This window comes from Folsomia candida, unplaced genomic scaffold, assembly GCF_002217175.1.
Source record: "Folsomia candida strain VU population unplaced genomic scaffold, ASM221717v1 Fcan01_Sc028, whole genome shotgun sequence".
Classification (NCBI taxonomy): domain Eukaryota; kingdom Metazoa; phylum Arthropoda; class Collembola; order Entomobryomorpha; family Isotomidae; genus Folsomia; species Folsomia candida.
The window spans coordinates 1964391-1990045 of NW_019091220.1; the positions used below are offsets into that span (position 1 = coordinate 1964391).

A 25655-nucleotide genomic window follows, 5' to 3' on the forward strand; every position below is an offset into this window, starting at 1 on the left:
TCTGCTTTTGCTTTTGTTGAAAATGCCCAAGGGGATGTGATGGGATGGATGGAAGTGCAAGTTTCCACAGTTTTTGTTGTGTGGCGTCGTCGTACCCACATATTTATTTAGCATGAGGAATCCTTATAGGTAGGTATGTATCGATGTAAGTGGACGTTTAAACTGGCAACTATATAGCCAAACTAAACTACTACACCACTATTTTGCCATGTTTCTAGAATTCATACAACACATTGTTGCGTAATAACGCCACCATCTCAATCACAATAACAACGCGAAGAAAATTATGCCAGTGGGCTTGCAGTCTATTTAAAAGTGGCAAGTTGTGAGTAGTATATATATAACAAGCAAAAAAGGGAAATTGATTACTTGGTGAATATAGTAAAGTAATTTAAATACGGTAAAAATATAACCATAAAAATATTCGCATTGTTCTGCATACTGCATTGGTAAACATAACTGCGTACTTTTTGTGGGGCATAGGTATTTGCGCACACTTCATACATTTCCGTCAAATCCCTCCTCATTACAAAGGAAGGAACACGCTAACGAGGTCTAATCTATTATTAAGCAGTATTGAACTTGGTGTTTGAGAGTCTGTGCGTGACGGAAAAAAATCGTTTTAAGACGTTTGATCAATTCTCGCGAATCATATTTCTGTGCGTCGCAAAAAAAAGAAGGCTCCGTAACATAACAAATACACACGTGGTTTGCAAATTTTAAGTGAAATAAAAAATGAGCTTCCGAGTTGTGGGGCTGGTTTTGGCAGTGAGTGTTTTTAAATAATTTTATCTTAATTAGTTTAGTATTAAAAATTTGTATTATGTCAACAACGTGCGTAGGTCTTCGGATTGGCTGTTGTCATTACATCCTCGCTTGTCTTGTATGATGCTGTCCAGCATATAAATCGGCAACGGGAAATGCAACATGCTCCATATATAAAATATGGGTAAGTTGTTATCAATATGATAATCGCAGATATTTGGAGATATGAATCTGTTCGGAATTCTAAATAGGTATGATGTCTTCTGGGATTCTTTCAAATTCGACACGGTACATGGCAGATACATAACTTCTAATTCCATGCATAATTTCAACACAAGTTAGTACAATCTTTGTCTCTATAGGACATTCTGGCGATTCTGGCGAGCTTGGCAATTCTCGTGGGTATCGTGCAGATGATTATGCCTGCCATATTTTGCTGCAGGACAGACAAGGTATACATACCCAATTTCTAATTCCATGCAAAATTTCTACACAATTTAGCACACTTTTTGTCTCAATAGGACATGCGAAAATCCATCAAGCTCTGGATCGGGACCAATTCCATTCTTATCTTTTTAGCCTTATCATGCTTCGTGTTGGGGATGGTGTACCGCATTGACACCGTGGGCGTGAGGACCACCCATTACAATGGGCGACAAAGCAACACTTACTTATCGTCCTGGTGGCGATATGATAAGGGGCAAGCATACCTTGGCGCGTTGGGGATCGACGTCTTCGTTCTTATCGGGGTCATCGTGTGGATGGTGCGATGGATGCTGAACCCTGCCAATTCCAACAACGCCTACAACTACGAGTATAACAGAGGCACAGCTGTATAAACAATTGTGGGGAAAAGGTACAATCTAAAAATGGTCTCATAATTCCAGATAACGTCGCCTTCTCTGTGTCTGAAAAAATGCATACTAATTCCCAGCCTACTAATAAAACTAATACTAATTCGACAGCTCTCTCAATACACATTCCTCAAGGATGAAATCATGGCAATGGGGAGGGAATACAGTGAACATACAAATTGATATTAGTGATCAAAGCAATAATTATATTTTATGTTTATGTTTTACCAAACTTATTATTACTTATTGTTCTTTCGAGAGGAAAAATGTGGCGGAGGAGAAGAAAGGAAAAAAATATTGGTTTGAGACAATGGTCGAATTATTATTCATATTATCGATAAAACATTATTGATGTGTTATATTTCTGTGGTGTTTGCAAGTAGGTAGTGGATACACATTGAGATATATGTAGTTAGTTAGTTATATGTAAGTAGTAAATACATATATCCCAGGAATAATGGATAAAATATAGTAATTCATCATCATCGTATGTACATAAATGTTATGCTTAATCGGTTCGAAGCTCTCTGAATCTCTATGAAATTGCAATGTCTGTTTAATTGAATCTCTGAAAATAATTTTTAAAAGGAGGACGACTTGTGATATGCTTTAAAACGGCTTATTTTTGTTTGCAATCTAGTTCCATTTTACCATTCATTAGTTTAAAAGTATGTATATGCTTGCATGTCCCACAATTTATGAACTTTGAATGTGAATAAAATATGAAATAAATAAAAGTACGACAAATGCATAAATATTCTTATCTATGATTTACCTTGAATTGGGTTATTCACCCAGACAGAGAATCGGTGTCATCATGACCAGAAATAACACTACCCTCGGTAATATATGCGTATAAAATGACTACGAAATAAAGGTAAACGGTCATTGATTGCATTTTTATTCAAATGCGCTCACCTTTCGAACGCAACATTGTCACCTCAAAGTTTCAGTCTTTCTCAGACATCAGACCGCAACTATCCAAATAAAAAACAAAGCTTCAAAATCTTGGCAAAGATGAACTCAAAATACGTCGCAATCCTGACTTTGGTCATTGCCTGCATTGCTAGCGTAATTACAAAACTGAATATAAATCTCTTTTGAGAGATTTTGAACGGATTGTCTAATAATGCATAACTATCACTCGATTACAGAGTGAAGGCCGTGTCGTTACAGGTCGTCGAATTGGGCGTCAACTCGCCGCCACTCTCGAAGCTCCACTCACCGAAGGCGTTCAAAACAACGTGATTAACACCCTCTCCAGGGTCGCCCAAGCCACGGAAGTCGCCGGAACAAATGTTTCCCGTGCCGCTGCCGTACTTGTGAGAAGCATTGTTCGAGAAGGATTCAACCTCGGTTCGGCAGGTGAGTTTCAAATCTATTTTTACCTGTTATTTCTCTAAAATATAGGTTATCTTCACAGCCACTTATCTGCCTCGTCTCCTCTTCTTGGACGGACCCAATCAGTTCATCGAAACCCTCCGCCTCATCCGATCCAACCGAATCCAAGCCATCCCGAACGACATGAATTCTGCCATTGACAATCTCATCACTTTCACCGGGTCGGTACGAGACTCTGGGATTACCAGCAATTTGGCCCCAATTGTGGAATTTTTCCCCAACATTTTCCGAGGTGTAGAGAAATTTGCGCAGGACGTGTTGTACAACGCTTTCGCCTGGATAGGCCCCCTCCCTCCACCCTCAGCTTTCGACCAGACGATCAACAAGCAGGTTTACAGGGCAGGGTCGACCACCGAGTCGCCAGACACCCCACTTTAATAGTGTGAAAAATAATGAAGAGTAAATTCTAATAATTCTGTTATTAAATTATTTTTATTTAAATCAGGGATTAAATGTAGAAAAATAAATTCCAATTGTTAAATCTACCTCGAAATTATAAATAAATGCACCATAACTATTTCTTACTACATAACGAGACAATTCCCCAGCCCATATTTACCCCCGTTATTATTCTCATTTTCAAGTAGAGGATGTTGGTCCTGTTTGCAGTGTTGATTCGAATTCATTTCTGCGCAAAGGTCCAGAGGAAATTTGTTGTGGAGTTGGTAAAAGCAGTTTTGTCGTATCTGGGGGAAATTATTAATGGGTTAAAAAATTGTTAACTGGTCAATTTAATTGGAAGTACCTTTGATCTCGAAATCCTCAAATGGTCCAAACCACTCATGTGTAGGAGCATATATCCAGTAACATCGGTAATTACGACTTGACGCTTTAGCACGTCGGATAAGTCTAAGCATTTCAGACCTGAAATTAAAAATAACCAAATTATTATTAAACTATCAGAAATTAAAAAATAAAGTTCATTAAAAATTCAACCACTTTTCAAATTAAGCAGGGACGGCCTCCTCGCCACATTGTCCGATTCTATCACACCCGAATAGTTATTGACCCTGAGCATTCTTCCACACTCCTCCACCGATAAGCCCGTCAAGAGTGAGTCGATGCAAGTCAAGGAACCAAATTCACAGAAACTTTCAAGTATAACAAGTTCCTCTAAACTTTCTCCCAAAGTTTCAAACACTTTTTCAAACATGGCTGAACATTCGAAAAGTGAGGATGGCTGAAAGTGTAATGTAAGCACTTTTAAGTTTATAAAACTTGTCGAAATATGGGCGACGAGTTGAGCATCGAATAGTTCTTGGGGTAACTTTATCCTCGTAAGAGTAGAGTTTTTATCATCACTTTGCAAAAACTTACACCAACTTGGGTCTGACGACCACGTGTCTAGTACAAGATCAGTAAGGTTTGGAAAATTGTGTGAAATTGAGAACGGGGAAAATTCCACCTGTGGAATATTGTGACACCATCCATGGATTTCGATAACTCGAAGATTCCTTAATCTTGGAAGATCAATTTGGAACAGGGAATTTTTGCATAGACCAACCAGTCTCAATTTCTCTAAAGTATTTTCCTGCCTTTGTAGCAAATTATGTAGTGAATTTCCCCCAAAGTCGGCCTTCTTCAGACATAGCGACAATTCTCGGAGGGAGTGAAACCTGGAGGTCAGACATGACAAGAAATTTTCGCTCATTACAAGCTCAATCTGCAAGTTTTGTACATTTCTCAGGTTTACTGATTCCAATGCATCACAAATTCTTGCCATCATTTCATCCTCCTCGTCGATATCTCGCCGGTAACCAAGTTCAACTTGCTTCCGGTGAATGGACAGAGACTCCAGACTGTTTCCAGCCGATTTCAATATCACGGGAAAAATCGTATCAAACGCGAATGGAGTAGGTCTTCGGTCGTCAAAGATGAACTTTTTCAGTCTGGGAAGTTGAATATCTGTAAATTCCTGGAGACATAGTGTGCTCCGGGAGTCCAACCGGATCACGAGCGATGTCAGGAATAAACTACAATCTCCGGATAAAAAGGTTTCGATATGCCCTTTATTTTCTGCCTGAAAAACTTCCGGGCAAATTGTAAAGTTTCCGAGGGGAAAGTCTAACTCTGAGTTTTTTATGTGATCAAGGACTCCGTCAGAGTCGGCAATCCTGTGAAAGTTTTTCCCAAATGTGATATGCTTCGTGGCGTGCTTCCTGTAAGAGCGAGATGCCACTTGGTTCCAGACATGGCAAACCTGACGCAGAGAGAGTAGCAAGGAAGGATCTTGTTCAGCGTGGCGTTCCAAAATTCGTTCCACAATCTTAGCCAAAAATTCAATTTTAGAAATTTTAAAATTCAAGCAATACAAAAAAAATAGGTAAAATTTTACTCACGTGGTTCACTAAAAGAGGATGAATTCGCTGCGACATGTCCCAACATGAGGAAATTTCCATGCTTTTCTTTTAAACAAAACAAGCTAAAGTCGCACACTTTTTGTACCGATACAAAATACCAGAAATCACAACTGCATCAACCATAAATGAACGAGGAACTGACACTGACACTCAACTAAAGTTGTGCATTCTCAAGTCCATTTCACAAAAATGTGGTCACGCCAGACTAGACGAATGTAAATAATATAATTTGCAGAAATTCGCATAGTGCACGATATCTTCGACACCTATATTTTGTTGGTCCGGATACTACACATCTTTTAGCATGGAAATGCAAAACGATATAATAATACATAATTTGAGATGCCTGTCTATGGCACCGTGTAGTGCACATTCATTTTTTTAATGTGGGAGACCCTTGGCCCAATTAATCATGGCAAAGTCTAATTCTTCCTCGTCTTCTTTAACGAGATGACGCATAGCATCAGGGTTAATAATATGCAGATTTAGATAAAATAAGCTTAAAATTTGTTAAATGTGCAAAATCCCCCAAAAACCGACTTTCTTTTTAAGTATTATGTAGCCAGTCACATTATAAAACATATAAAGTAACGCCAAAATCGAAATTGCTGTTGCTGTAGTTGACAGTGCACTTACTTAAGCTTAGGCATCATCTCAATCTCATAATTGACTACTTCTCGTAAAAAAGAGAAAGGGATATCCTGAGGTGAAAAATGCATAAGAAAACATGGCACAAAAACAACAAGTTGAACAAAAGGGTCAAGCTTGCATGTAGGTATGCACACGTGATTAAGTATTTGCCGTACCTATGTAGTTACACATTTATGTGTGTATTATAAGGGAATGACAACAATAATGTCCAACCACTCAACCTGAAGGTTGTTCACATGTGAAGATTACAATTCATTAGAGATCATGAAAATAGCTCAAAGAAATGCATGCATGGGTTTGGTTGTAATTGCAGAAAGGGCCGAATTAATAAACATAGCATCACCACCGCCATAAATAACAACAAAAAAATAGATTACGCGGACAAGGATGTAATAAATGAATAATAAACCTAAATAATTCAAATGCTATTTTTGCACAAAGTAGAGCTGATTAGTTCAGTTTTATTATGGGTTCATTTTATGTCACCTTATCTTTTGTGTCTTGATATGTAGATAGTTGGCTCCCATTTCTGCTTAACCTGATTGATTGATGCATAAATTACATTAGTTAACTAGTTTTTTAGAATAATTGTAACACTTTGAAGTTTATTGTGTGTTTTGGTGTTTTTACATATATTTGAGTTCGTTTTAGATTGATTAACATGCTTGACAGAAAGTTTTAGTGAAATATTTTTTAAATAGAAATATATTTTTCAAGTCACAGATTATAAGGTAAGTAATTACGAATGTCAAAGTAATTATTAGTCGTATTTTATTTTGAACTTTATAACACCAAAATATTTTCCACTTGGAGTCAGAACATTTCCACTTCATTTAAGTTAAATAATCCAGTAACAAATTATGTTAAGCTATATTGCACGTTCCAGGGATTGTGTTGACCCAATTGCGGTCCGTGACATCGTCCACGTAATTTTGTCTCTTATTTTTTGTTTTATTGGCAGAGATCCATTTTTTCATCAGCGTCAATTGATGTTCCATATTTGAAGGGTACTTTGTTGCAAGGAGATTAAGGCACGAGAAACTCATCTGTGGTATCGGGTTAAATTGTAATTTTAAACATTTAACAAGTAAATAAATTATCAATTTCATACCATTGACCAATTAACATCCAAGTATTCCAAACTTTGCATCTCCATAAAGGCAAAATATCCAGAAATGTCACTTATTGTCGCAATGTGGGGGAGATCAATCAATTCCAGTCTTCTCAAATCTGCCATCATAAAAAGTTTGAATTTTGTCATCTCTTTCAAAAATCATGATTTTACTCACATTTCAAGTCGGTCAAACCCGATCGACCCTTCGTTTCCTTAATTTTATTCAATTTTTCCTTCAGGCTTGGCAGAATTTGCATTGCTACTTGCATTCCATAGAGGTTGTGATACCTCCCTTGATGAATCGAGTTACAGATTTCGATCGGCAATCCGGTCAGAATATGGTCAATGTTTCCCCCACAGTGGGTCTCCCTCCCCCTGTCCGTAATCTTCCATGACCAGGAATTCTCAACCCTCAAACAAGCCAAGAGTTTCAAACTGTCAAAGATAATCTCTAAAACTCTTGTATGTCTGAGACCAAGTTTAACGTCAAGTTTTGTCAAGTTTGGAAAAGATTTCGAAATCTGAATAAAATTGGAAAATGTCGCGACTTCGTCGGTCAATCTGAGTTCAGTCACGGTCAAGGAAGGCTTATTTGACGTAATCAGTGTCATCCACTCCGACTTTTTCTCGATACACCAGGCGTGAATGATAAGCTTCTGTAATTTGGGCAAGTGCAGAACTGGGTGAAAGGTCACGTTAGGATGGAAGCGGTCAATCCCACTGACCTCCAGTGTTTTCAACTCCTTCATTCTGGGCAGCTGAATGGCAACAGTGCTTTTTTCCGTGAAAGAGAGGAGACTAAGTTCCTCTAATCGGTGTCGAAGGGTGGACATTAGTCTATTAAATGGGCCCGACGTGAAACGCGATCCTTTAATGAAGAGCTGCAACGAGGTCAGTCTTGGAATTCTGTTGGCGTAAAATAAGTCGCCCATGCAGGTGAGGAGGTCATCATTTAAGAAAACGTCCAACTGCAATACTTTTAAGTTTAAGAACATCCTCTTGTTATCCGGGTCACGAAATAGCTTCACTATTTCCGTCTGAATTGGTTCCGCCAGCTCGAAAACGTCATTGTCATCTAACTCACGACAAATCTGGATTACGAGTTGTTCCAGATTTGGGGCTGATTTTATCAGCCATGCGATCAGTTTTATCCCCGTGTCTTCAAACGGACATTTCATCGCCCGTGTGGACCAAAAAATCGACCTCTGATCGTCGACAGTGAGTCTTTTCAACTTGGGGAACTTGAGATTTGCAACGGTTTTATCCGAAATGAAGAAACTGTTCTCATCGCATTTTAGATTAGACTGAACATCCAGCCACATAGCGAAGGATTCCAGCACGGGGGCGAAATTGAGAAAGAGATCCCGCAACATTACAGAATTTGCGTCGGTACAAGCGTCGTGTTTCAGAGTGAAGTTTGCAACGGGGAGGAACTCTGAGGTTTTTGAAAGCTCGAGTAATTGTGCCCATTTGTCGACCTTGGTGGAATACCTGCTGAGTAGAACGCACCGTTTTTTTCGAAGGATTTTAGACGCGGAATCTGCCCACTGTCGACAAACGAGACGCGTTGTTAGCAAATCTAAACCCTTTGTGGGGGGTAAATAGGACAGGATTTTGTCGGCAACCTGCAAATTAAAGGTATTTATGATACAGAAGTAAATATAATTTTAAAATTGTGTGCATATCTACACATACAATTGCACTCTGGATAATTTGCATTTTGAAACCCACAAAACACGCAAATATGGACTTCGACCATGCAAATTAACCAAACCTCTTGGTCTTTTTCCATTATCATTATCTGCACGTGATATTGCAATTTATTTATTCAAAAGAACAAACATTCCCTGCCTTCATGCATATTTAATGATGATTTTCACGGCACACAATAAATAAGTTCAAGATTCAAGATCATTGCTATTTAAATATTGACTCACGTGAGGGATGAGGAATGGATTAATTGGGACCACAGTTTCTCCAGCCATGGCTCCTTCCACCACTTCCGGTCTCATGCTGAGCCGAGTAGGGAATAATTTCTGGACAATTTCTTGAACAACACTAGCTAACTTCACCTGGAATAAGTGAATGTTATTGAAATTAGTCATTTTGCGTTTTTTGAACGTGGTTGTGCATCTTTTCCTGCATTTATGGTGATCATAAATATCTGTATCATGGACTTATTGCACTACTCACCAGCTCATAATTACAAGTAGTACAAGATCAATGCTGGTTGACTAGGTCTAGTTCACTCTATAGGACGTGGATGTATGGTAAATGGGATCAAAGCGAATCTATCGTTTAATTAATTAAAAGTCACTAATTGTTCTGAAGAACGTTGCTATTAACTTACTACTTAAAACATACTTAAAATGGGAATTACTTGAGAAAAAAAATATTGCGTTACCTGAATTTAGCGTCATCTTCCCCAAAGATTTTCCTTTCGCCCAGTAACGACCTGATTACACTGAACAACCGTTTTCATGGAAGAGTGAAATAATAAATTTCCAATATAACTTACCCGTGGAGTGAATGTGGATTAACCAACAACTCTTCGTTCACCCAAGTCTAAAATAAATACCACTCTAACATAGCAATCAAAATTATAAACTCACGAAAACTACTTGCACCATACGAAGAACGACATTTCCTTTATGCACTAACAGAACAAGGTGAACGGCAGAAGGACGGAGGACACAGACTTTAAGTAATTCCTTCAACTATTCCCTATTATTCCTTCTAGACGCTCTTACACTTTATTTTGTGCTACGTGATTACAAACTAATGCCAACTCTGCTATTTATTTTCCTCACTCTATGCTACCGTACACAAAAATATTTGTACATTTGTATGGAGTCTGTGTATCACATAACGTATTATATTTTGTAATCTGAAACTCTTCAAGAAAGAACAATATGGAATGTTACGCCAAGAAATGAATGTATTTCTTCCTGAATAGGTTTCAAGCTTTGTTGCGTAAGTTAGTTTACTAAACAAAAAGTTTAACCTTCCATCCTGAAATGATATGACGACCTATTATATTACCCTCTCCAATTCAATACATTTGCACACGACATGATTATCTAGATGCCACTAATCCTAAGCTATTGAATGGATACGTACACGGGTCGAAATCCTGAACAAAAAAAATAGGCGTTATTCGGTCGGATTGATACGGTCGATATAGATTTATGAATATTATAGATGCCACGATGAACAAAAGTTGGTGTGAATGAATAAATACTTATGTATTTGTATGCTATTTATGGGTTTCTTGTTCATTACATGTAGCTCAAACTTGTTGAGTTCTTATTAGCAAGTTCAGTTATTATTGCCGTTATTAACATGTCTAATTTTAACCCTTTTCTCCTTCTTCTGCTCCTCAACAATTTCTGTCCTCTGTGAACTTGGAATCTTTTGTGTGAGGGAGGATCTAAGTAATTAAAGGATGATAACGAACAAGTAATTTTGGTCCATACGGAAGATTTAACAACATTTATGCAACATAATAATAATAACGAGCAAACTTCTAGTTATTAGGGTTATAAAATTGATAAACCCTTCAAACTTTTATTTTCTTTGCACAACAACAACCACGATTTTTCTATAATAACAAAATTATTTAGCTAGAGGGCAAACATTTGACTTGACGTTCCGTAAAAAAAGTTTTAATATTTCTTACATACATCTTCCACGCATGGAGAATAATGGAGATTCCTACTTTTCGCAATAAGTTTCATCGTCCTATACTTTGTGTATTAAGTAATAGGATTATAAATTCACTGATGCCCACCACGTGCAAAAAACGAGTTGAATTATATAAATTAAATGGCGTGCAATGACGTAGGTTTGTATATCGGTTGTATAAAATCAAGTACCTGTTGCACCTCAAAACTTGCCCAGTTTCCCTCAATTTCGGAAAACGGATGCTAAAGATAAATAAACTACAAATACATGATTATAGTTTCTCACCTTATAAAATACACAATTTTACGTCACTCTATTTATATCATCAAAAAATGATGATGTTACATAACAGGGTTAATTAATGCACTTGTATTTATGTAAATCAGCCTTAAAAGTGCACAGGTTACAACTCTGGGAGTGGGAATCAAGCCAATTAATGAGCTTTTGGACATGTTAATAAAAGATGCGAAATAAAAATTATGAATGAGTTGTTTGTAGCGGACGCATAACATTTTTTATTACCGCGAATTGTTTCGACCCCGTCAAATTCACATGTTTACATAATTATAAATATTTGCTCAAACTTGTAATCTGATATTTCACTTAGGAATCAAAATCCAGTCTTCTTCACTCACGGGATCAACAATATCATTAACTTAATAATAGTCAACAACCAACAATCAGCATGCTATACATTTTTTATACGCTTCTCTAAAGACTAAAATTAGATGGATGAGTAAGAAAGTAGCAGAATTTTAATAAATAATATCAAAAGGGATGTCGTATTGTAATCTAATCTTTGGTCGGTTAACTTAGGTATAAGTTTGGTAATGAATCATTACTAATGATTTAATCAAGGGGCAAATAAAGACAAATTAATTGTAATTACAATTGTCAAGATTTTCTCACGTATAGTTTTCTATTTCGTTGTGACATGTAAATTGTAGATACACTAAAGTTGCGAAAAGTCGAATCGTACTATTATTAGTCGTTGCTGCGCGTATTTAGTAAATTATTAAACATGCATCACATATATGCAGATTTAATTAATCAGGGCTTGAATCGCAAATCAAGCACGTTTTGCTGCTAATTTTTTAATTCTAATTTTTTTAAATCCATTTTTGGGAGGAGCATATACACTGTAAGCGATTAATGTCAACTCGGCTGGTGGTAGTAATTAGCTATCAACAACAAGTCGAACAATTCTCTCAAATGTATACAATGTATGTGTATAGTTTTTCTATATAAAAGATTTTAACAAAAAATTCCAAATATTCACAAGTTCAGATATGATAATATACATACACATGTAATAAATTATGCAGTAACAATTAAGGCTTACCCTCAAGCTCGGAGGAGTGAATCGGGTTTGGAGCAATATCCCAGTTTCAACCTTCTCTCTCGCTTTGCGTAATGCATTGTAGTGCCTATCTCGAAACTTCGCATCGACCTTGTGGGGGGGAGGAGTCGACCTCAGGGGGCATAATAGTGGAATATGTTGCACTCGTCTTTCTGCGTCTGATGGTATTTTTTTCAAATTTTTTGGACTCGCGCGAGGGGCTGCAAATGGTTTACCAGTCTACATAAGGTTACATTACTTGATGGTAAACCATTTGCAGCCCCTCGCGCGAGTCCAAAAAATTTGAAAAAAATACCATCAGACGCAGAAAGACGAGTGCAACATATTCCACTATTATGCCCTCTGAGGTCGACTCCTCCCCCCCACAAGGTCGAAGCGAAGTTTCGAGATAGGCACTACAATGCATTACGCAAAGCGAGAGAGAAGGTTGAAACTGGGATATTGCTCCAAACCCGATTCACTCCTCCGAGCTTGAGGGTAAGCCTTAACTAACGTGATTCATAATGATGATCGTACAATCATAGTTTCTTTTGCTCTTTCATAAATATTATATATATCTATATATACATACTTATCACAGAATTTAACCACCACACTGTCTCTCTGTAAGTAATAACACATCACTACTTTTAAAGGTATAAGCACATAATTAATTAAATATATATATATATATATAAACTTTCTTTGCTTTGCTTTCTCTCCAGTAAAACTATTGTAAAGACAAATTGAATTAATTTAGAATATACTGGATATATAGTTTAAAAAAAACTTCTTCTTAATAGTCTATGTATGCAGATACTTATGTATAACCACGTTTAGTTAAAGTCTTCCAAATTCATGTTCTCAATTTCGAAGAAGTTACGACCATGCGGTGGTATAAATGCGACACGGTACTTTTTCAAAAGAACGTCCACACACTCTTGTGACATCTGAAAGTAATGGAAAAAAAGTGGAATTAATAAACCTGCACCAACGTATTTAGTATGCATGCAATTTTTCTTCGCATTTGCTGAAACTCACGTACCCCGTATCGCGTAAAGCGTAGAATTTTTAATTTGGGCATTTGCATAAAGGCGAGATGACCGGCTACATCTGTGATAAATGGGGCACGGTTGTTGTCGAGAACGATATCCAACCGCTTCAGATCTACGAGAGTAAACAAAGTCATAAAATATAGGTCACCTTTTTCCATATGTACTTTTTTTCGAAATACTATTTATTTAACCACCCACTTTTTAAACTGATTAACGAAGGTCCACGCTCCACTCCGTCTAAACAATCATCGGACAAATACGACTGGTCTTGTCTTAACTGTTTACACACATTTTTCGATATCCCGGTCAGTACATGATCTATATTTTCATTCATCTCATCCATATCGGTCAAAATTGCTAGTTCCTCTAGACTTTCCAAAGTCTCAAAGATGATTCTCATCACTTCTTCATTCTCCGGCCTGAGAGAAAACCCAATCTTCAACCGTTTCAATGCTGGAAACACAACGGCAATGTTCTGAGCAAGGGTCGGATTTCGAAATTGGGTGGGCAACTCCAACTTGGTGATTGTTGGGGATGGGGAGGACGCAAGAAAAAACTGGCACCATCTCTCCTCCTTCCCGAAACAATTCCATAAGATAAGCGACTCAATTTCTGGCAAGTGTTCCTGATACCCGAACGGTGCAAAAGTCACGATACTATTTTCAAACTCACAAATTGAAATTATCGTGATCTTCTTGAGACGATTCATTTGAGGAAACTTGACCAAAAAGTCGGACCCGTGTCTCTCCTCGGTTAGCTTGAGTTCTAACAGGGTGAAAAGAGATCTCTTAACATACCAGAATTTGCGTCGGTACAAGCGTCGTGTTTCAAAGTGAAATTTCAATGGGAAGAAACTCGGAGGTTTTTGTAATTTCGAGTAATTGTGAAACAAGAAACGAAAACGTATGTTCAGTATTTGCACGCAGCAACAAAGCTCATTGCTCTCAGTCTCACTCACTCACTCCGCTGTGAATTAATTCCACTGCCACTCATAAAAGTAAACAAATTTTCTTCTCTCCGCCCACACTCTGAACGTGAATAAATTAGTAAAATTAGTATTACTTAAAAGTTGGACATGGCACCCATTATCAAGAAGCTGCAAAAAAGAGTGAAAGGAGCTGAAGCTTTCGAAGTGGCAAAAATAAAAAATAAGTACGAGTGCGACATGTGCGACGAACGTTTTGTGTCGCCATATCTACTCGAAATTCATCGAAAAAGACACTTGAATAAGAAAGAATTCGTTTGTGACAAATGCAGGAAAACCTTTGTCACAGAGTGTAATCTGAAAAGTCACCAGTTGACCCACTCCGATGAGAGAAAGTTTGCGTGTGTAGTTTGTGGGGTAAAGTTTAAAAGGTTTGTCTCTCATTATTCATGTAATTTCGTATTATTGACTGTTTGATTAACATAACCATTCTTTGAATAACTTTAGAAATAGTGATCTCCTTCGGCACATGAGGCTACAACATCCCGGATCCAGCCTGATTGAAAGTAATGATTAGCTGATGTTTATCTAATTTATAAATTACTACAATAATCGTTATCTATATTTTTGTGTTATGTAGACTCAACGATTAGGCCGAAAAACTCGTACGAAAATTTCGAAGTAGGGACTACTGGTGGTGAATTGGTTGCGACGTGCATAACTTGCAAGTTCTTGGCGAGTAATCAGGTGTCGATGCTAAATCATACAAGGAGAGGACACGTCGCCATTCCCACACACGTTTACGCAGAAGGTGATGGTTGCAAAATTGTTCCGAGAGCATTTAAACCTGAAGATTATTATGGTACACAAACTTTATAAAATATATACGGTTCCATATATATTTAACTCGTTTTTATTGGTGTTTGCAGAGAGTAATGGCGGATTACACAATATAATACTCAAAGTTTGGATGAAGGACAACACGATCGGTCTGAGTATAAGTAAAACTACTTATGGAAACGGGGTTCTTGCCGCCCAGAAAAACAAGACTGACATGAAGAGTGCCGGGCGTCACAACACCACCATGCTGAAGAAGTCTTGCTCGTCGAGGGTCCTCCTCCCAGAAGGATATGAGGTTATTTGTGAGGAAACAAGAGTCGTCCCCATCCACCCTTTTCAAGGAACTTTGTGCAGTTCGAACGGGAAGTGGTTAGTTCGCAACATTCTTCAAAAAGTGTGCGTGGACACGTTTATGCCCCCAGAAGCTCTCACGTATTTTGAAGAAGATGAACTCGCCATCATCATCAAAGCAGTGGAAGAGTTGAAGAACTCGTTGGTTATTGGGGACCGTGAACTAGTCTTTATAGACGAAGCAGAAGAAGGCGACCGACCACTGGGCGACCCGATTCTCAGGGCAAAGATTGAAGAAGGGACTTCCAAAATTTGCAAATTGGAGGAAGACCTGCATCAGGCCTCGCTTCGTGAAGAAAAGTTGCTCAAGGAGAACGACAAATTGAGGTCTCAGTTTGAGGATGAGAAACAAGCTCACAATGAGACAAAAAAAATGGTAAGTCAACTCTCCTTCTTTTCAACTCTAAAATAAGTAATTTATATTGGATTCGTTGTAATCGTTGAACTGTATTTGAATAATTAGTTGGTGGCGATGAAGCGAGAACGAGCTTTGTTGCTGCGTGCAAATTCTGAAAAGAGGAATGAGAACCGTGTTCCCCTCTCAAACGCCACCAACTCACCGGTGAAGAGGAAGAAATGACATAATCTTTCTTGAACTTATCATTTTTTTGTGATCAATCATTAGACATAAATAACCTTGTTATAAATAAACTATGGTAAATAATAATAACCTGTCAGGGTGTCACTTTGACTCTCGAGCAGTGCAGTAAAAGAGGACTCAAGTAACGAGGCATTTTTCACTTTGAAATGTAAAGTTCTCAATTTCAATCCAGACTTGGATAAACAGAGGAGTTGAACATCATTAATTTTTGCACTAATTTCTAAATGTTTTAAATTTTGTGAAGATCTTGAGCAAATTATGCCATCCGGCATCTGATGCAGTTGAGCCATTGCGGTCTGCTCTTCGTCCTCTGCTTCAAAGAAACGTTTTGGAAATGACAAATCTAATCTTTCAAGATTCGTCGCAGAGTTGATTAATGATTTGAAAAAGATGGAAAAGTCGTGATTAAACTGCGCCACGACCCCGTTGGGGGTGTGATCCTCGAAAATGAGGGATTTTAACCTCGGCAGACTGACCGTTGTGAGGAGAACTTCGGCAAACTTAAATTTACTGTCGTGATTCTTGTCGGTAGAAATTTTCAAATATTCCATAAAGGAGCCGCAGACGCGGAAAAAGTCTGTGATGAGATCCTCATTTTCTACAGTGAAGAATTTCGAGGCGATCTCAAACTTTACGTAAGGAGGGTCCTTGCTATGACGAAAAGTTTGGACGATTTTTAGCATTTTCTCCGCATCGTAAAACTCATCCGTAAAGGTAATTAGTTCGAGTTTTTCTTGCAGAATGCGCGTCGCCACGCCTAACCATTGTTTATTCACGAGGCGGAGGATCTTTAACTGGTCGAGAGTCATGTGACGGAAGGCAGTCTCAAGAACCTAGAAGATATAATTAATACGAAATTCTTATTAAGAATCTTCATCTACCTAAATTAATTCCTTATCCGACAACACACCAGACTGAATAACAGCTTACATTTGGTATCAAGAGGGGATCATGGTCATCATTACTAGTCCCGTTCGTCTTAGGACTTTGACTCATGTCTTCTACTGGCAGCAAATTTGGATCAATTTGTGGATCATGGGATGTGGAGGCTACTGCGGCATCAGTAGCAACAGGAGAATCAGAAATCATTACGGCGTCGTTGTTGTTATTATTTTCAATCGGATCTGAAAGGATTACATTAAGGATTATTATTACATTGGCGGATTAGCTATTAAGTTTCATTATAGAACATCAACCTCCACATCACATTGCATTCACATCAACATTAATTAGCACACACAATGTTTGCAAAGGTGCGTCATGATGAAAAAAGATCCCCCACTCACTAATTAGTTCAGATTCCTCTGACTTCTTGAATCGCTTTGCCTGTCCTTCCATTTGACTAATTGTTGACGTTCTCCGTAATTAAATTAGGGACCGGATGATGCTGTCAAGTAGTTGGAGCGGAAAAGGGTTGAGAGAAAGTAAATCTCCTACTCTCTCGCAAGAAAAAGTCGGCAAACACAAACGTTTTAATTTCTGCTCCCGGAATGACTTTCACTTCACCTTTGCACGTGTTATTAAATTTAGAGAATAAAACAAGATCCGTCGTCTCCACGAGTAAATTACGACTTTGATGTCTTGCTGATGATTAGGTTTTGTCCGTATATTAATTCAGATATAGTCGTCCTGGTCGTTATACTCATCATCACTATATTATCACTATAACTGCGGCGGAACCACCCTTCTTGATTATACACATACGGCTTGATAATAATTATTGCGGTTACTCAAACGACGACGACGAAAGCACTGGTTTCACATGTATTTACCGAGAGAGAGATAGCACAGATTAAAGATATCTGAAATAATTTGAGGGCACCCAGCAGATTACAGTTCGCTCCTAATGAATGATGCTTCGATTGATGCTTTGAACAATAGGCCACTTGATTTGTTGACATCGGAAAAGTTTGTACCGTTTAGCGATTACAGGTTAATCACGCGTTGCAAATAACCTCTCAGATGGTGATAGTTCAAGAGTTTATCTCGTGTTATCCACGTCCTTCCCGTGCTGGTGGATTAGGATGTCAAATGCCTGCAAAATTAATAAGTCCGTATTTTTAGAGAAAGTTATATAAGTAAAACTAAATAAATAAATAAATCTATAACAAAATAGAGTTGTTCTACTAATCATACTTCGCGTCGGGTTAACTTTATATTTATTTTGGCACACAAAAACAACATGTGCTTTCACCATAATACATTAAGTATTCCTCGGTTTGTCGACGTGGTTTGACAAAATATATGTACGAAATTGAGTGATCGAATCGCTTATGTATACAGAACCTATGAGAACGAGAGGGAGGGCAGGAAACTGTTTATGTAAATGGAGAAAGGTCGATAAATTCTTAATAAGTTAAACAGCAAACAGATACATGGACTTGAGCATACCACCGATAAACTAGATACAAACGTACCGTCCATAGTGACAGATTCGAACCTTCAATTATTAGCATGACAGTGAAATCAGTCCTCGAGGGAAAAAAAGTCAGAGTTGAATTGGTACGAATGAGTACGTACTACGTGCATTCATATGTACGCAAAAAATCGGTGAGAATAAAGGAACAAAGTTGTGTACAAATTTCCCAAAGTGATATTCTCCTGGAGATTGATCTAATTTAGGGTAATATTACATTTTGTGAAAAAAAGTTAGGTAGTTGCTCGTGGCGTTTTGGGAGTAGAACTCGCAAGAAAGAAGGTACATAAAAGAGTGAAAGTAGCAGCACAACTACACCTTCCTTCACCACTGGTGAAAGGGGTGTGCGGATCTTTGCCCCCCATTATAAGCTACCCATGAAATGCTACCCATTATATGCTACCCATGAAATGCTACCCATTATATGCTACCCGAGATGATCTGCCCCCCATTATATCCTACCCGACCCGTTTTCACTTTCTTCCTGCAAATTAAACCAAAATGGATACCCCGTTTTGCGTCGTAGTGCAACATAACAGTTACTGTTTATTAACGCAAAATTAGTCAAATAATAAATTCTCAAAAAACGAATCAATACATAAAATCTCGTAAAATTAGCCGAACAATAAATTCTCAAAAAACGAATCAATACATAAAATCTCGTAAAATTAGCCGAACAATAAATTCTCAAAAAACTAATCAACACATAAAATCTCGGAAAATCAGTCAAATAATAAATTCTTAAAAAATGAATCAAAACATAAAATCTCGGAAAATCAGTCAAATAATAAATTCTTAAAAAATGAATCAAAACATAAAATATCGTAAAATCAGTCAATTAATAAATTCTCAAAAAACGAATCAAAACAAAATCTCCTTGTCATTTAATATTTTAATTTAATAGATTTGTATCCCTTTCCAATAAAGATATAAAAAAGGTCCAGGTTTATTGTTGATATTGGTCTATTGATTCTATTTGATTTTATTGAATTAGGAACCCACAATTACCCTACAAGTTCCGTCAATGTCAATGTTTTGATTCATTTTTTGAGAATCTGTTGTTCGACTGATTTTCCGAGATTTTATGTGTTGATTAGTTTTTTGAGAATTTATTGTTCGGCTAATTTTACGAGATTGTATGTATTGATTCGTTTTTTGAGAATTTATTATTTGACTAATTTTGCGTTAAAAAACAGTAACTGTTATGTTGCACTACGACGCAAAACAGGGTATCCATGTTGTTGGAATAATAATAATGTTGGAGTAATTTGCAGGAAGAAAGTGAAAACGGGTGGGGTAGGATATAATGGGGGGCAGATCATCTCGGGTAGCATTTCATGGGTAGCAGATCATCACGGGTAGCATATAATGGGTAGCATTTCATGGGTAGCTTATAATGGGGGGCAAAGATCCGCAAATCGGTAAAAGGTATATATGTGCACACGTCCTAACTGCATACAGTAGTTGTCATTGTCACCTTTTCACTTATTTGAGCCAAACATTTTTTTTGCAAATAAGCTCACCATTTTTTCCCTACACGATGCGATCTAAGAAACCGTATCGATCAATGACAATTCAGAATCAAAAAGGTTTTTAACTGCGTATATTTGACTGCAAAGTAAGTGGTATGAAATTGTTCTTTTGAATGTTCTCTCACTTATTGTAAGGCAAAGTGTGCGTCCTTGTTTGTCAGCATGGTGTGAATAAATATTGATGACGATAACCTCTTCAACTTTTATGCTGCGGTATTTAATGGAGTCTATGTAATGCAAGTGTACGTAAGTACGGGCTAAAAACTGTAGCCATCATCAGCTAGCACTTCTCGTACAGTTTGTCACTTCGTGCTCATCAAAATGCTCGTTCAAGTAGCAGAAAACTGTAACGTATGTACCAGTCAGTATCAATTAATTATGATCTAGTGAACTCACTCAATCCATAATGGAGAGTGGAGAGCATTAGCTACATAAATTCTCAGAATCTGGAGGACATGTCACCTAAAATTACATGATATGCAGAGAATACTTTTAGTCCAAACTTTTCCACCACCACATTGTTTCAAATGCCTACAAAATTCCACGCCTTGTCACAAAAACGATAAAGAATTGTAATTAGAAAGAAGTAATAACGTCGCAAATTCGCTAGCAGAAATAAGGCTGCAAATTTTCAAACCAAATGTAAGCACAGTTTCATTACTACATAAAACTCGTTCTCACAGGATTAGTAAATTTGCAAATATATTGCAGTCCAGTGAACTATATAATTATTAATCCAGAGGAGGAGGCAACAGCACGCAAGTCCCAAACCAATTCGACGATATCTGTACCAAAAAGACAATTCAGGCCGACTAGGACTAATAGATTCATCCATAACTGTGTGCCTACTTGCATACAGGTAACCTGCCTGTTATTTGCTCACTTTGTCAAATGAATCGTTTTTCTAGTGAGTGATTGATTTAAATGGATTGAATTTTGGCAATGCACAACCGACTTTTCGGCACAAATAAATTATGCGAGACACGAACACACCGAGGGAGAAATTGAGTTTCGTTCATATAAGCGAATAAAAAATTGGACTGTTTAAAAGAAACTCAATGTGATGCCACCAACAATCTCGTCTCGGTCGGTCTCGTCGTCATAAGAAAATGTTGACAATCTACCTAAAAATCCAACCCAGCCGGCCCATCAGATAATAATTACCTGTATTTTTTGCATTCTTTAATGCTCGTTACTTAACTTGTTACTTGTATGAAACAACAAACACTTATTTGGGCGAGGAGACAAACAATTCACCGGAGAAAACCGGTTGTCTGCTGTCTTAGACAAAGTCAGAAATATATTATCTGTTCAGCTTGGACTTCTAAATTCTAAAAATTTTCCACGACCTATCCAGGAGGTACCTGATTCGAATGACGTGCGCACGCTATTTTGAGTGGTTTTCTAGGGTGATAAAAATGTAAAAATCAACAAGAACAACAAATCTCAATCAATCGCCCATTATGCATGCATTTATATTCCAACACTACCACTTAATTGGGGGTTTGTGGAACATTTTATATTTTCTTAACGACCCTCGGCCCAACTTTTAGAATGAGAATTAGGCATTTTCATAACAAAAAAGTGTTTACCTACCACATACGAAAACTACCACCGTCACTGCTACCATGCTCTACGACAAGAGTAATAAGTAATTCCCGCAGCGCCAGAGTAATTATTTGTCCTTGACAATGGGCAGGTTACTCATACATACATACATACATATTTATTATATTATTACTAAATATGACACCTTATTAGAGAAAGATAGACCATATTTTACGCCTTTATTTGGCATGCATATATCGTCTCCAAAAAAAATTATTCCGAAATTCCGAACCCATTAATTATTCTTTAAATGCTTATTCCATAACTGTTAACATAACCAATTATTATTACCACTAAAAATAAAACCTCGCGTTAAAACTTCTTCACACATAACAGCTCCATGCTGCACCGTCGTGTCACACTTTATAAATTATTTTTAAACGCGGCTGCTTCTGCTGTTACATTTATGACCATGGTGGTCCCATTTCAATTTAAAACCGATAACAAGTTACAACTCTCTTCGGTATTGTTGGGGAGAATTTTACGGCTTTTTTGACCTTGCAGCAGCAAGCACCACCTTAAGCCAACACATTCAGAATGGAATAATAAAAATGTAAAATAAACAATTTTCACACACCTGACATGACACCATGCACTTTCCAAGTCGAATTAGGAATATGAATGAATGAACGATGAATTAATATCAGTTATTCCACTGCACTATGTGCGTTCTTAACTGGTCCAATACTGCTTTTAAATTTCTGAACGAAATCATAATTCCGTCTGGGAAAGAAGAAAATCGCGTCCTTGAACTCGAAAAAAGTTCATTTTTTTAAACCGTAAAATAAGAAACTTATAAAAGAAACAAAATATATGTAATGTTCACGATTTTAACTCGTGCACTCCACGTAACGTAACGTAATGCAATTCAACTTTAAGACTTGAATCTGACCGAGCAGTTACCATACCAGAGTCAGAATCGCACTGAATTTCAGTCCATTTCAACAACCTGCTGCTGCCTACAGAAGTAGAGAGATCTGTACTCTGACAACTTTTTTAACTGGATTGAACGACATTGCTTATAAAAATTTTTTTCCGCTGGCTTAAACATACTGCATAATAATACTTGTTGTATTACTTGACTGCTATACCTACCTCATCCCCACTCTACTTTTCCTGCATTTTTACACCGCACTTCCAGACGTATATAGTATGTAATATGCTTACTTACTTTGTGTTTGTGTGTAATGTAATGCTTAACGAAGACGATTTATTTATTTACGTGCAAAAAATAGCATTCATCATCAAATTCAATGTTTAACTCTACTTATGTTGTTTTTGTGTGTGCATCTTTTTTGATTATTTGATGTACTTCCAGTACACTGAACACGGTAGCATCCTCTGAATATTTTTTGTATTAAGCACACTAATTGCGGCGCATAATGATAATCTGTGTACGTACGTATGTAAACTTTGCGTTGCGTTATTATTATTTCGTTATTCCATTTATAGATAATATTTTGTGTACGATATGTGTGTACAGTGCAGATTTTGTTTATTTTTAAGCCGATTTTATAAGAGTCCATTACAATGAGACTGACACAGGAGATGAGAGGAGAATGACGTATCCCATACTTGTACACATAGCAGAAACATTCGTTAAGTAATCAGGATTAGGCAAATGTTTAGAATTTTATGAATGTAAATTCTCATACAATGTTTAGAAACAATGGGATGCGTGATTCCATCAGTTATATAATTTCATTTTATTTTAAGCTTACAAAAAATAATTTATTTGGATTAATTTAATTTATTGAGCTATTTTGTGCGTCAGAATTCTGAATAAAATGCAGCATCAATTGTGTTAGTCACTCGACAACTGATTGACTCTACAGTTTCGTGTGTATATAAATTGAGACAATTGAACTCTGATAATTTTAAGACTCTTCTGGGACACTGTGAATCTTGCAGTGCAAAAAACTGTATAAAAACACCATTAAAACTTACAACTTGTCCATTTCAAGCAAGTTGGACCAGTTTTACTTTGTTAATTTGTTTGTCAGAATTTTCAGTTTCAAAATATTGAATGAATGGCGTCATCCTTTTGATGGGATCAAAAAATAGTGACTGGCATGAAGACAGGTTGGTTTTTAGCGAGTCAAGGCTTATGGAACGGGTGTGTCTGTGTGTCTATCTGAGACACGGTAGTGGACGAACCACTCGTCCGATTTTGACCAACTTGGTGCTGAAATGCGTATCTCAATAGGGCTTTGAATGATTTCGAAGATGGATAAAATCCGCCAATTGGTTGACCATTTAAGTGGATGGGGTATTAAAAAGCATTAGAAAGCTGAAAAATTTGGTACACAGATTGCTAATTGCTAAACGTGAGCAAATTGTAACCAGAATGACTCTTGACACATACCGTTTTTAAAATTTGTTATTTTCAGTTGAAATTCAGAAATTCTACGAACTTTGGAAGTTCAAAAATTTTGAAGTAACGAGCCCTGCTGGCCCTTCAAGGGGGAGGTTTTTTAAATGCTTCAAAGAATTGGTGCCAACCAATAGAAAATATTTAACAAACATACACGGGGGTGGTGAAAGTCCGACCAACTCATACAAAAATTTAGAAGTGGACTCTGTCCCTAACTCGGGCTAAATGAAGGCCGCACTGTAGATTTTTAATACTAAACTAAAAGCCCACAAATTGAACTGAACACCAAAGTGGTTACATATATATGTTGACGAAAGCAAAATAAGAGTGTTGCCTGTCGTTCAAGGAGGAGTCAATATTCAATTAAATTATATCTGGTTCAATAAAATGAACTTCTGCTGTTATAACGTTGACGTTTTACCACGACCACATGCCATTCATTTTTTCCCCTCTATTTTAAAAGCTCTCTCGGACTTGAAGTGAAAATTAAATTAGAAAAAAACCTGAGAGAGAAGTTTTTCTCCTTGATCAAAACTGTTATCCTATTGCCTCTTGGTACATATTTCTGTCACAGAGACCTTGACAAGCCGTGAATATTTCAATGGTACACGTTTACTGCGTTCATTTCCATTATTATTATGCGTTCAATTAAGCATTGAAACTTTAAAATGACGAATGCATCCCTGTAGTATTTAACCTCTTTCAAGGATCGTTCACCCTGTTTTAATGCCTTATTCGGCATTGTAGTTGATACACAGAACACAACAATTAAGCAGCTCAACTTAAAATTTTATGGACAAGTCGGCTCTCGAGTCAAAAAGCCATGATCTCACAAAATGAAAATGACATGCTCAAATCGGCTCAATAGAGAGACAACAACTAAATACAAAGGCAATCTTAACGACTTAAGTATGCAAACTGAAATGGCTAGGCTACATGCTATTCTTCTCCAGTTAACGATTCTTCTCGACATTAATGTTTGCCTTTCTTTGCCACCTCTTAACATTATTAACGACGATGACGTCTCTCTCTCTGAATAATAAAATGTCAAATGGTTCCTTGCTAGCACATATTTAGCAATCTATATAATCCGCAAAAAGGCAATTTGTTCCTCCGACATGGATTACACCTGGTGGAGCAGAATAGAGATGGAAAATGTGTTGTATATATGAAGTAGGAAGGTCAAAGTGCTCAAGTCCGTTTTATTGCCTGTATAATGATGACATGATTCCACTAAACGTTGTAATTTTTGGCCACGACGCTAATCCTCTGGCCCAGTAATAATGGGATGGGTTACACAAGATTGACTGAACAATTGTCATTTAGAGCAGGATGGATTGGATGGATGGCATGAACTCGGTGCAATAAAGTGACGCTGGTCGCATGACGGATGGAGGATGGGATATATTTTGTAACAAGTATGCTTATTTACTTGCTACCGTTAGTATTACCAGCTATACATAAGAATTATATTAAACTTTGCGTGATACTTTCTCCACTTTCTCTACAAAAAGTGCAAGGGTAAAAAAACAGGAAAAAATTACCAGTCACTCCAGCGTTGAAATAAAGATTTCCGGCTGTCTGGTCTGGTTTTGATAAGAAAATGAAGAAATGTCTCCGCCCTTCTCGTCAATCTTGCACTGTGGTTATTTATTATTTATAAAGAAGAGTTTGATAATAATTCGTTGTCTGTCGCCGTCCTTCAAATATGGAACTTGCTGTGTAAACAGTTCTCCGTTATGTTAACTCCACTTATCACAAGAAGACTGTTTGCATAATAATAAT

At 37.2% G+C, this 25655-nt stretch overlaps 6 protein-coding genes and 1 long non-coding RNA gene across 14 annotated transcripts; 4 read left to right on the forward strand and 3 right to left on the reverse strand.

Moving 5' to 3' along the window:
- The first annotated feature begins 112 nt into the window (after window positions 1-112).
- Window positions 113-2374, forward strand: LOC110859898. 3 transcript variants are annotated; one of them, XM_022108928.2, is made up of 6 exons: window positions 113-768; window positions 843-949; window positions 1017-1053; window positions 1128-1217; window positions 1287-1621; window positions 1731-2374. In XM_022108928.2, exons 1-5 carry the CDS (start codon window positions 736-738, stop codon window positions 1602-1604), a joined length of 585 nt encoding a protein of 194 aa, XP_021964620.1. In that variant the 5' UTR covers window positions 113-735; the 3' UTR covers window positions 1605-1621; window positions 1731-2374. The 3 variants fall into 3 exon arrangements, with proteins under 3 accessions (XP_021964620.1, XP_021964621.1, XP_035715718.1); XM_022108929.2 differs by having other exon boundaries at window positions 116-768; window positions 1287-1579; window positions 1653-2374; XM_035859825.1 differs by having other exon boundaries at window positions 117-768; window positions 1287-2374.
- Window positions 2375-2534: 160 nt separating this feature from the next.
- LOC110859827 lies at window positions 2535-3505 on the forward strand. Its single transcript, XM_022108827.2, has 3 exons — window positions 2535-2690; window positions 2774-2984; window positions 3043-3505. The coding sequence occupies exons 1-3, from the start codon at window positions 2637-2639 to the stop codon at window positions 3396-3398; spliced, it is 621 nt and encodes a 206-aa protein (XP_021964519.1). The 5' UTR covers window positions 2535-2636; the 3' UTR covers window positions 3399-3505.
- LOC110859826 lies at window positions 3434-5660 on the reverse strand. 2 transcript variants are annotated; one of them, XM_035859824.1, is made up of 4 exons: window positions 5360-5660; window positions 3957-5286; window positions 3766-3884; window positions 3434-3706 (listed from the first exon to the last, which is right to left on the reverse strand). In XM_035859824.1, exons 1-4 carry the CDS (start codon window positions 5417-5419, stop codon window positions 3545-3547), a joined length of 1671 nt encoding a protein of 556 aa, XP_035715717.1. In that variant the 5' UTR covers window positions 5420-5660; the 3' UTR covers window positions 3434-3544. The 2 variants fall into 2 exon arrangements, with proteins under 2 accessions (XP_035715717.1, XP_021964518.2); XM_022108826.2 differs by having other exon boundaries at window positions 3960-5286; window positions 5360-5650.
- A 966-nt stretch (window positions 5661-6626) lies between these two features.
- Window positions 6627-7156, forward strand: LOC118438927. The gene is made up of 2 exons (XR_004837144.1): window positions 6627-6762; window positions 6993-7156. It is a non-coding gene; the product is annotated as an uncharacterized LOC118438927 (long non-coding RNA).
- LOC110859862 lies at window positions 6640-12272 on the reverse strand. 3 transcript variants are annotated; one of them, XM_035859829.1, is made up of 7 exons: window positions 9664-12271; window positions 9550-9609; window positions 9339-9436; window positions 9083-9217; window positions 7321-8770; window positions 7143-7261; window positions 6640-7077 (listed from the first exon to the last, which is right to left on the reverse strand). In XM_035859829.1, the coding sequence occupies exons 4-7, from the start codon at window positions 9155-9157 to the stop codon at window positions 6895-6897; spliced, it is 1827 nt and encodes a 608-aa protein (XP_035715722.1). In that variant the 5' UTR covers window positions 9158-9217; window positions 9339-9436; window positions 9550-9609; window positions 9664-12271; the 3' UTR covers window positions 6640-6894. The 3 variants fall into 3 exon arrangements, with proteins under 3 accessions (XP_035715722.1, XP_021964571.1, XP_021964570.1); XM_022108879.2 differs by having other exon boundaries at window positions 9550-12272; XM_022108878.2 differs by lacking the exon at window positions 9339-9436 and having other exon boundaries at window positions 9664-12270.
- On the forward strand, window positions 8766-16030 carry LOC110859847 (zinc finger protein 76). Of its 2 annotated transcripts, none has more exons than XM_035859832.1 (5): window positions 8766-8783; window positions 14656-14714; window positions 14789-15010; window positions 15078-15715; window positions 15803-16030. In XM_035859832.1, exons 2-5 carry the CDS (start codon window positions 14678-14680, stop codon window positions 15917-15919), a joined length of 1014 nt encoding a protein of 337 aa, XP_035715725.1. In that variant the 5' UTR covers window positions 8766-8783; window positions 14656-14677; the 3' UTR covers window positions 15920-16030. The 2 variants fall into 2 exon arrangements, with proteins under 2 accessions (XP_035715725.1, XP_035715724.1); XM_035859831.1 differs by lacking the exon at window positions 8766-8783 and adding an exon at window positions 14202-14579.
- Window positions 12687-25552, reverse strand: LOC110859846. 2 transcript variants are annotated; one of them, XM_022108852.2, is made up of 7 exons: window positions 25415-25552; window positions 17227-17975; window positions 16871-17064; window positions 16011-16773; window positions 13422-13988; window positions 13214-13335; window positions 12687-13118 (listed from the first exon to the last, which is right to left on the reverse strand). In XM_022108852.2, exons 2-7 carry the CDS (start codon window positions 17276-17278, stop codon window positions 13005-13007), a joined length of 1812 nt encoding a protein of 603 aa, XP_021964544.1. In that variant the 5' UTR covers window positions 17279-17975; window positions 25415-25552; the 3' UTR covers window positions 12687-13004. The 2 variants fall into 2 exon arrangements, with proteins under 2 accessions (XP_021964544.1, XP_021964545.1); XM_022108853.2 differs by lacking the exon at window positions 25415-25552 and adding an exon at window positions 22074-22417.
- Window positions 25553-25655: the final 103 nt, after the last annotated feature.

Excerpts from the sequence above, each read along its gene's own strand:
- LOC110859898 (XM_022108928.2), top strand. The coding sequence starts at position 736 with ATGAGCTTCCGAGTTGTGGGGCTGGTTTTGGCA. Across the intron at positions 1,054-1,127 it reads ATTCTTTCAAATTCGACACG|GACATTCTGGCGATTCTGGC; the intron begins GTACATGGCAGA and ends TTGTCTCTATAG. Across the intron at positions 1,218-1,286 it reads TTTGCTGCAGGACAGACAAG|GACATGCGAAAATCCATCAA; the intron begins GTATACATACCC and ends TTGTCTCAATAG.
- LOC110859827 (XM_022108827.2), top strand. The coding sequence starts at position 2,637 with ATGAACTCAAAATACGTCGCAATCCTGACTTTGGTCATTGCCTGCATT. Across the intron at positions 2,691-2,773 it reads TCATTGCCTGCATTGCTAGC|AGTGAAGGCCGTGTCGTTAC; the intron begins GTAATTACAAAA and ends ACTCGATTACAG. Across the intron at positions 2,985-3,042 it reads ATTCAACCTCGGTTCGGCAG|CCACTTATCTGCCTCGTCTC; the intron begins GTGAGTTTCAAA and ends TTATCTTCACAG.
- LOC110859826 (XM_035859824.1), bottom strand. The coding sequence starts at position 5,419 with ATGGAAATTTCCTCATGTTGGGACATGTCGCAGCGAATTCATCCTCTT. Across the intron at positions 5,287-5,359 it reads ATCCTCTTTTAGTGAACCAC|ATTGTGGAACGAATTTTGGA; the intron begins GTGAGTAAAATT and ends TTTTTGGCTAAG. Across the intron at positions 3,707-3,765 it reads TGAGGATTTCGAGATCAAAG|ATACGACAAAACTGCTTTTA; the intron begins GTACTTCCAATT and ends AATTTCCCCCAG.
- LOC110859862 (XM_022108879.2), bottom strand. The coding sequence starts at position 9,157 with ATGAGACCGGAAGTGGTGGAAGGAGCCATGGCTGGAGAAACTGTGGTC. Across the intron at positions 8,771-9,082 it reads ATCCATTCCTCATCCCTCAC|GTTGCCGACAAAATCCTGTC; the intron begins GTGAGTCAATAT and ends TTTAATTTGCAG. Across the intron at positions 7,078-7,142 it reads TGGATGTTAATTGGTCAATG|ATGAGTTTCTCGTGCCTTAA; the intron begins GTATGAAATTGA and ends CCGATACCACAG.
- LOC110859847 (XM_035859831.1), top strand. The coding sequence starts at position 14,299 with ATGGCACCCATTATCAAGAAGCTGCAAAAAAGAGTGAAAGGAGCTGAA. Across the intron at positions 14,580-14,655 it reads TGTGGGGTAAAGTTTAAAAG|AAATAGTGATCTCCTTCGGC; the intron begins GTTTGTCTCTCA and ends GAATAACTTTAG. Across the intron at positions 15,716-15,802 it reads ACAATGAGACAAAAAAAATG|TTGGTGGCGATGAAGCGAGA; the intron begins GTAAGTCAACTC and ends TTGAATAATTAG.
- LOC110859846 (XM_022108852.2), bottom strand. The coding sequence starts at position 17,278 with ATGGAAGGACAGGCAAAGCGATTCAAGAAGTCAGAGGAATCTGAACTA. Across the intron at positions 17,065-17,226 it reads AGAGGAATCTGAACTAATTA|ATCCGATTGAAAATAATAAC; the intron begins GTGAGTGGGGGA and ends TAATCCTTTCAG. Across the intron at positions 13,989-16,010 it reads TCAAAGTGACACCCTGACAG|AACTCAAGCTAACCGAGGAG; the intron begins GTTATTATTATT and ends TCACCCTGTTAG.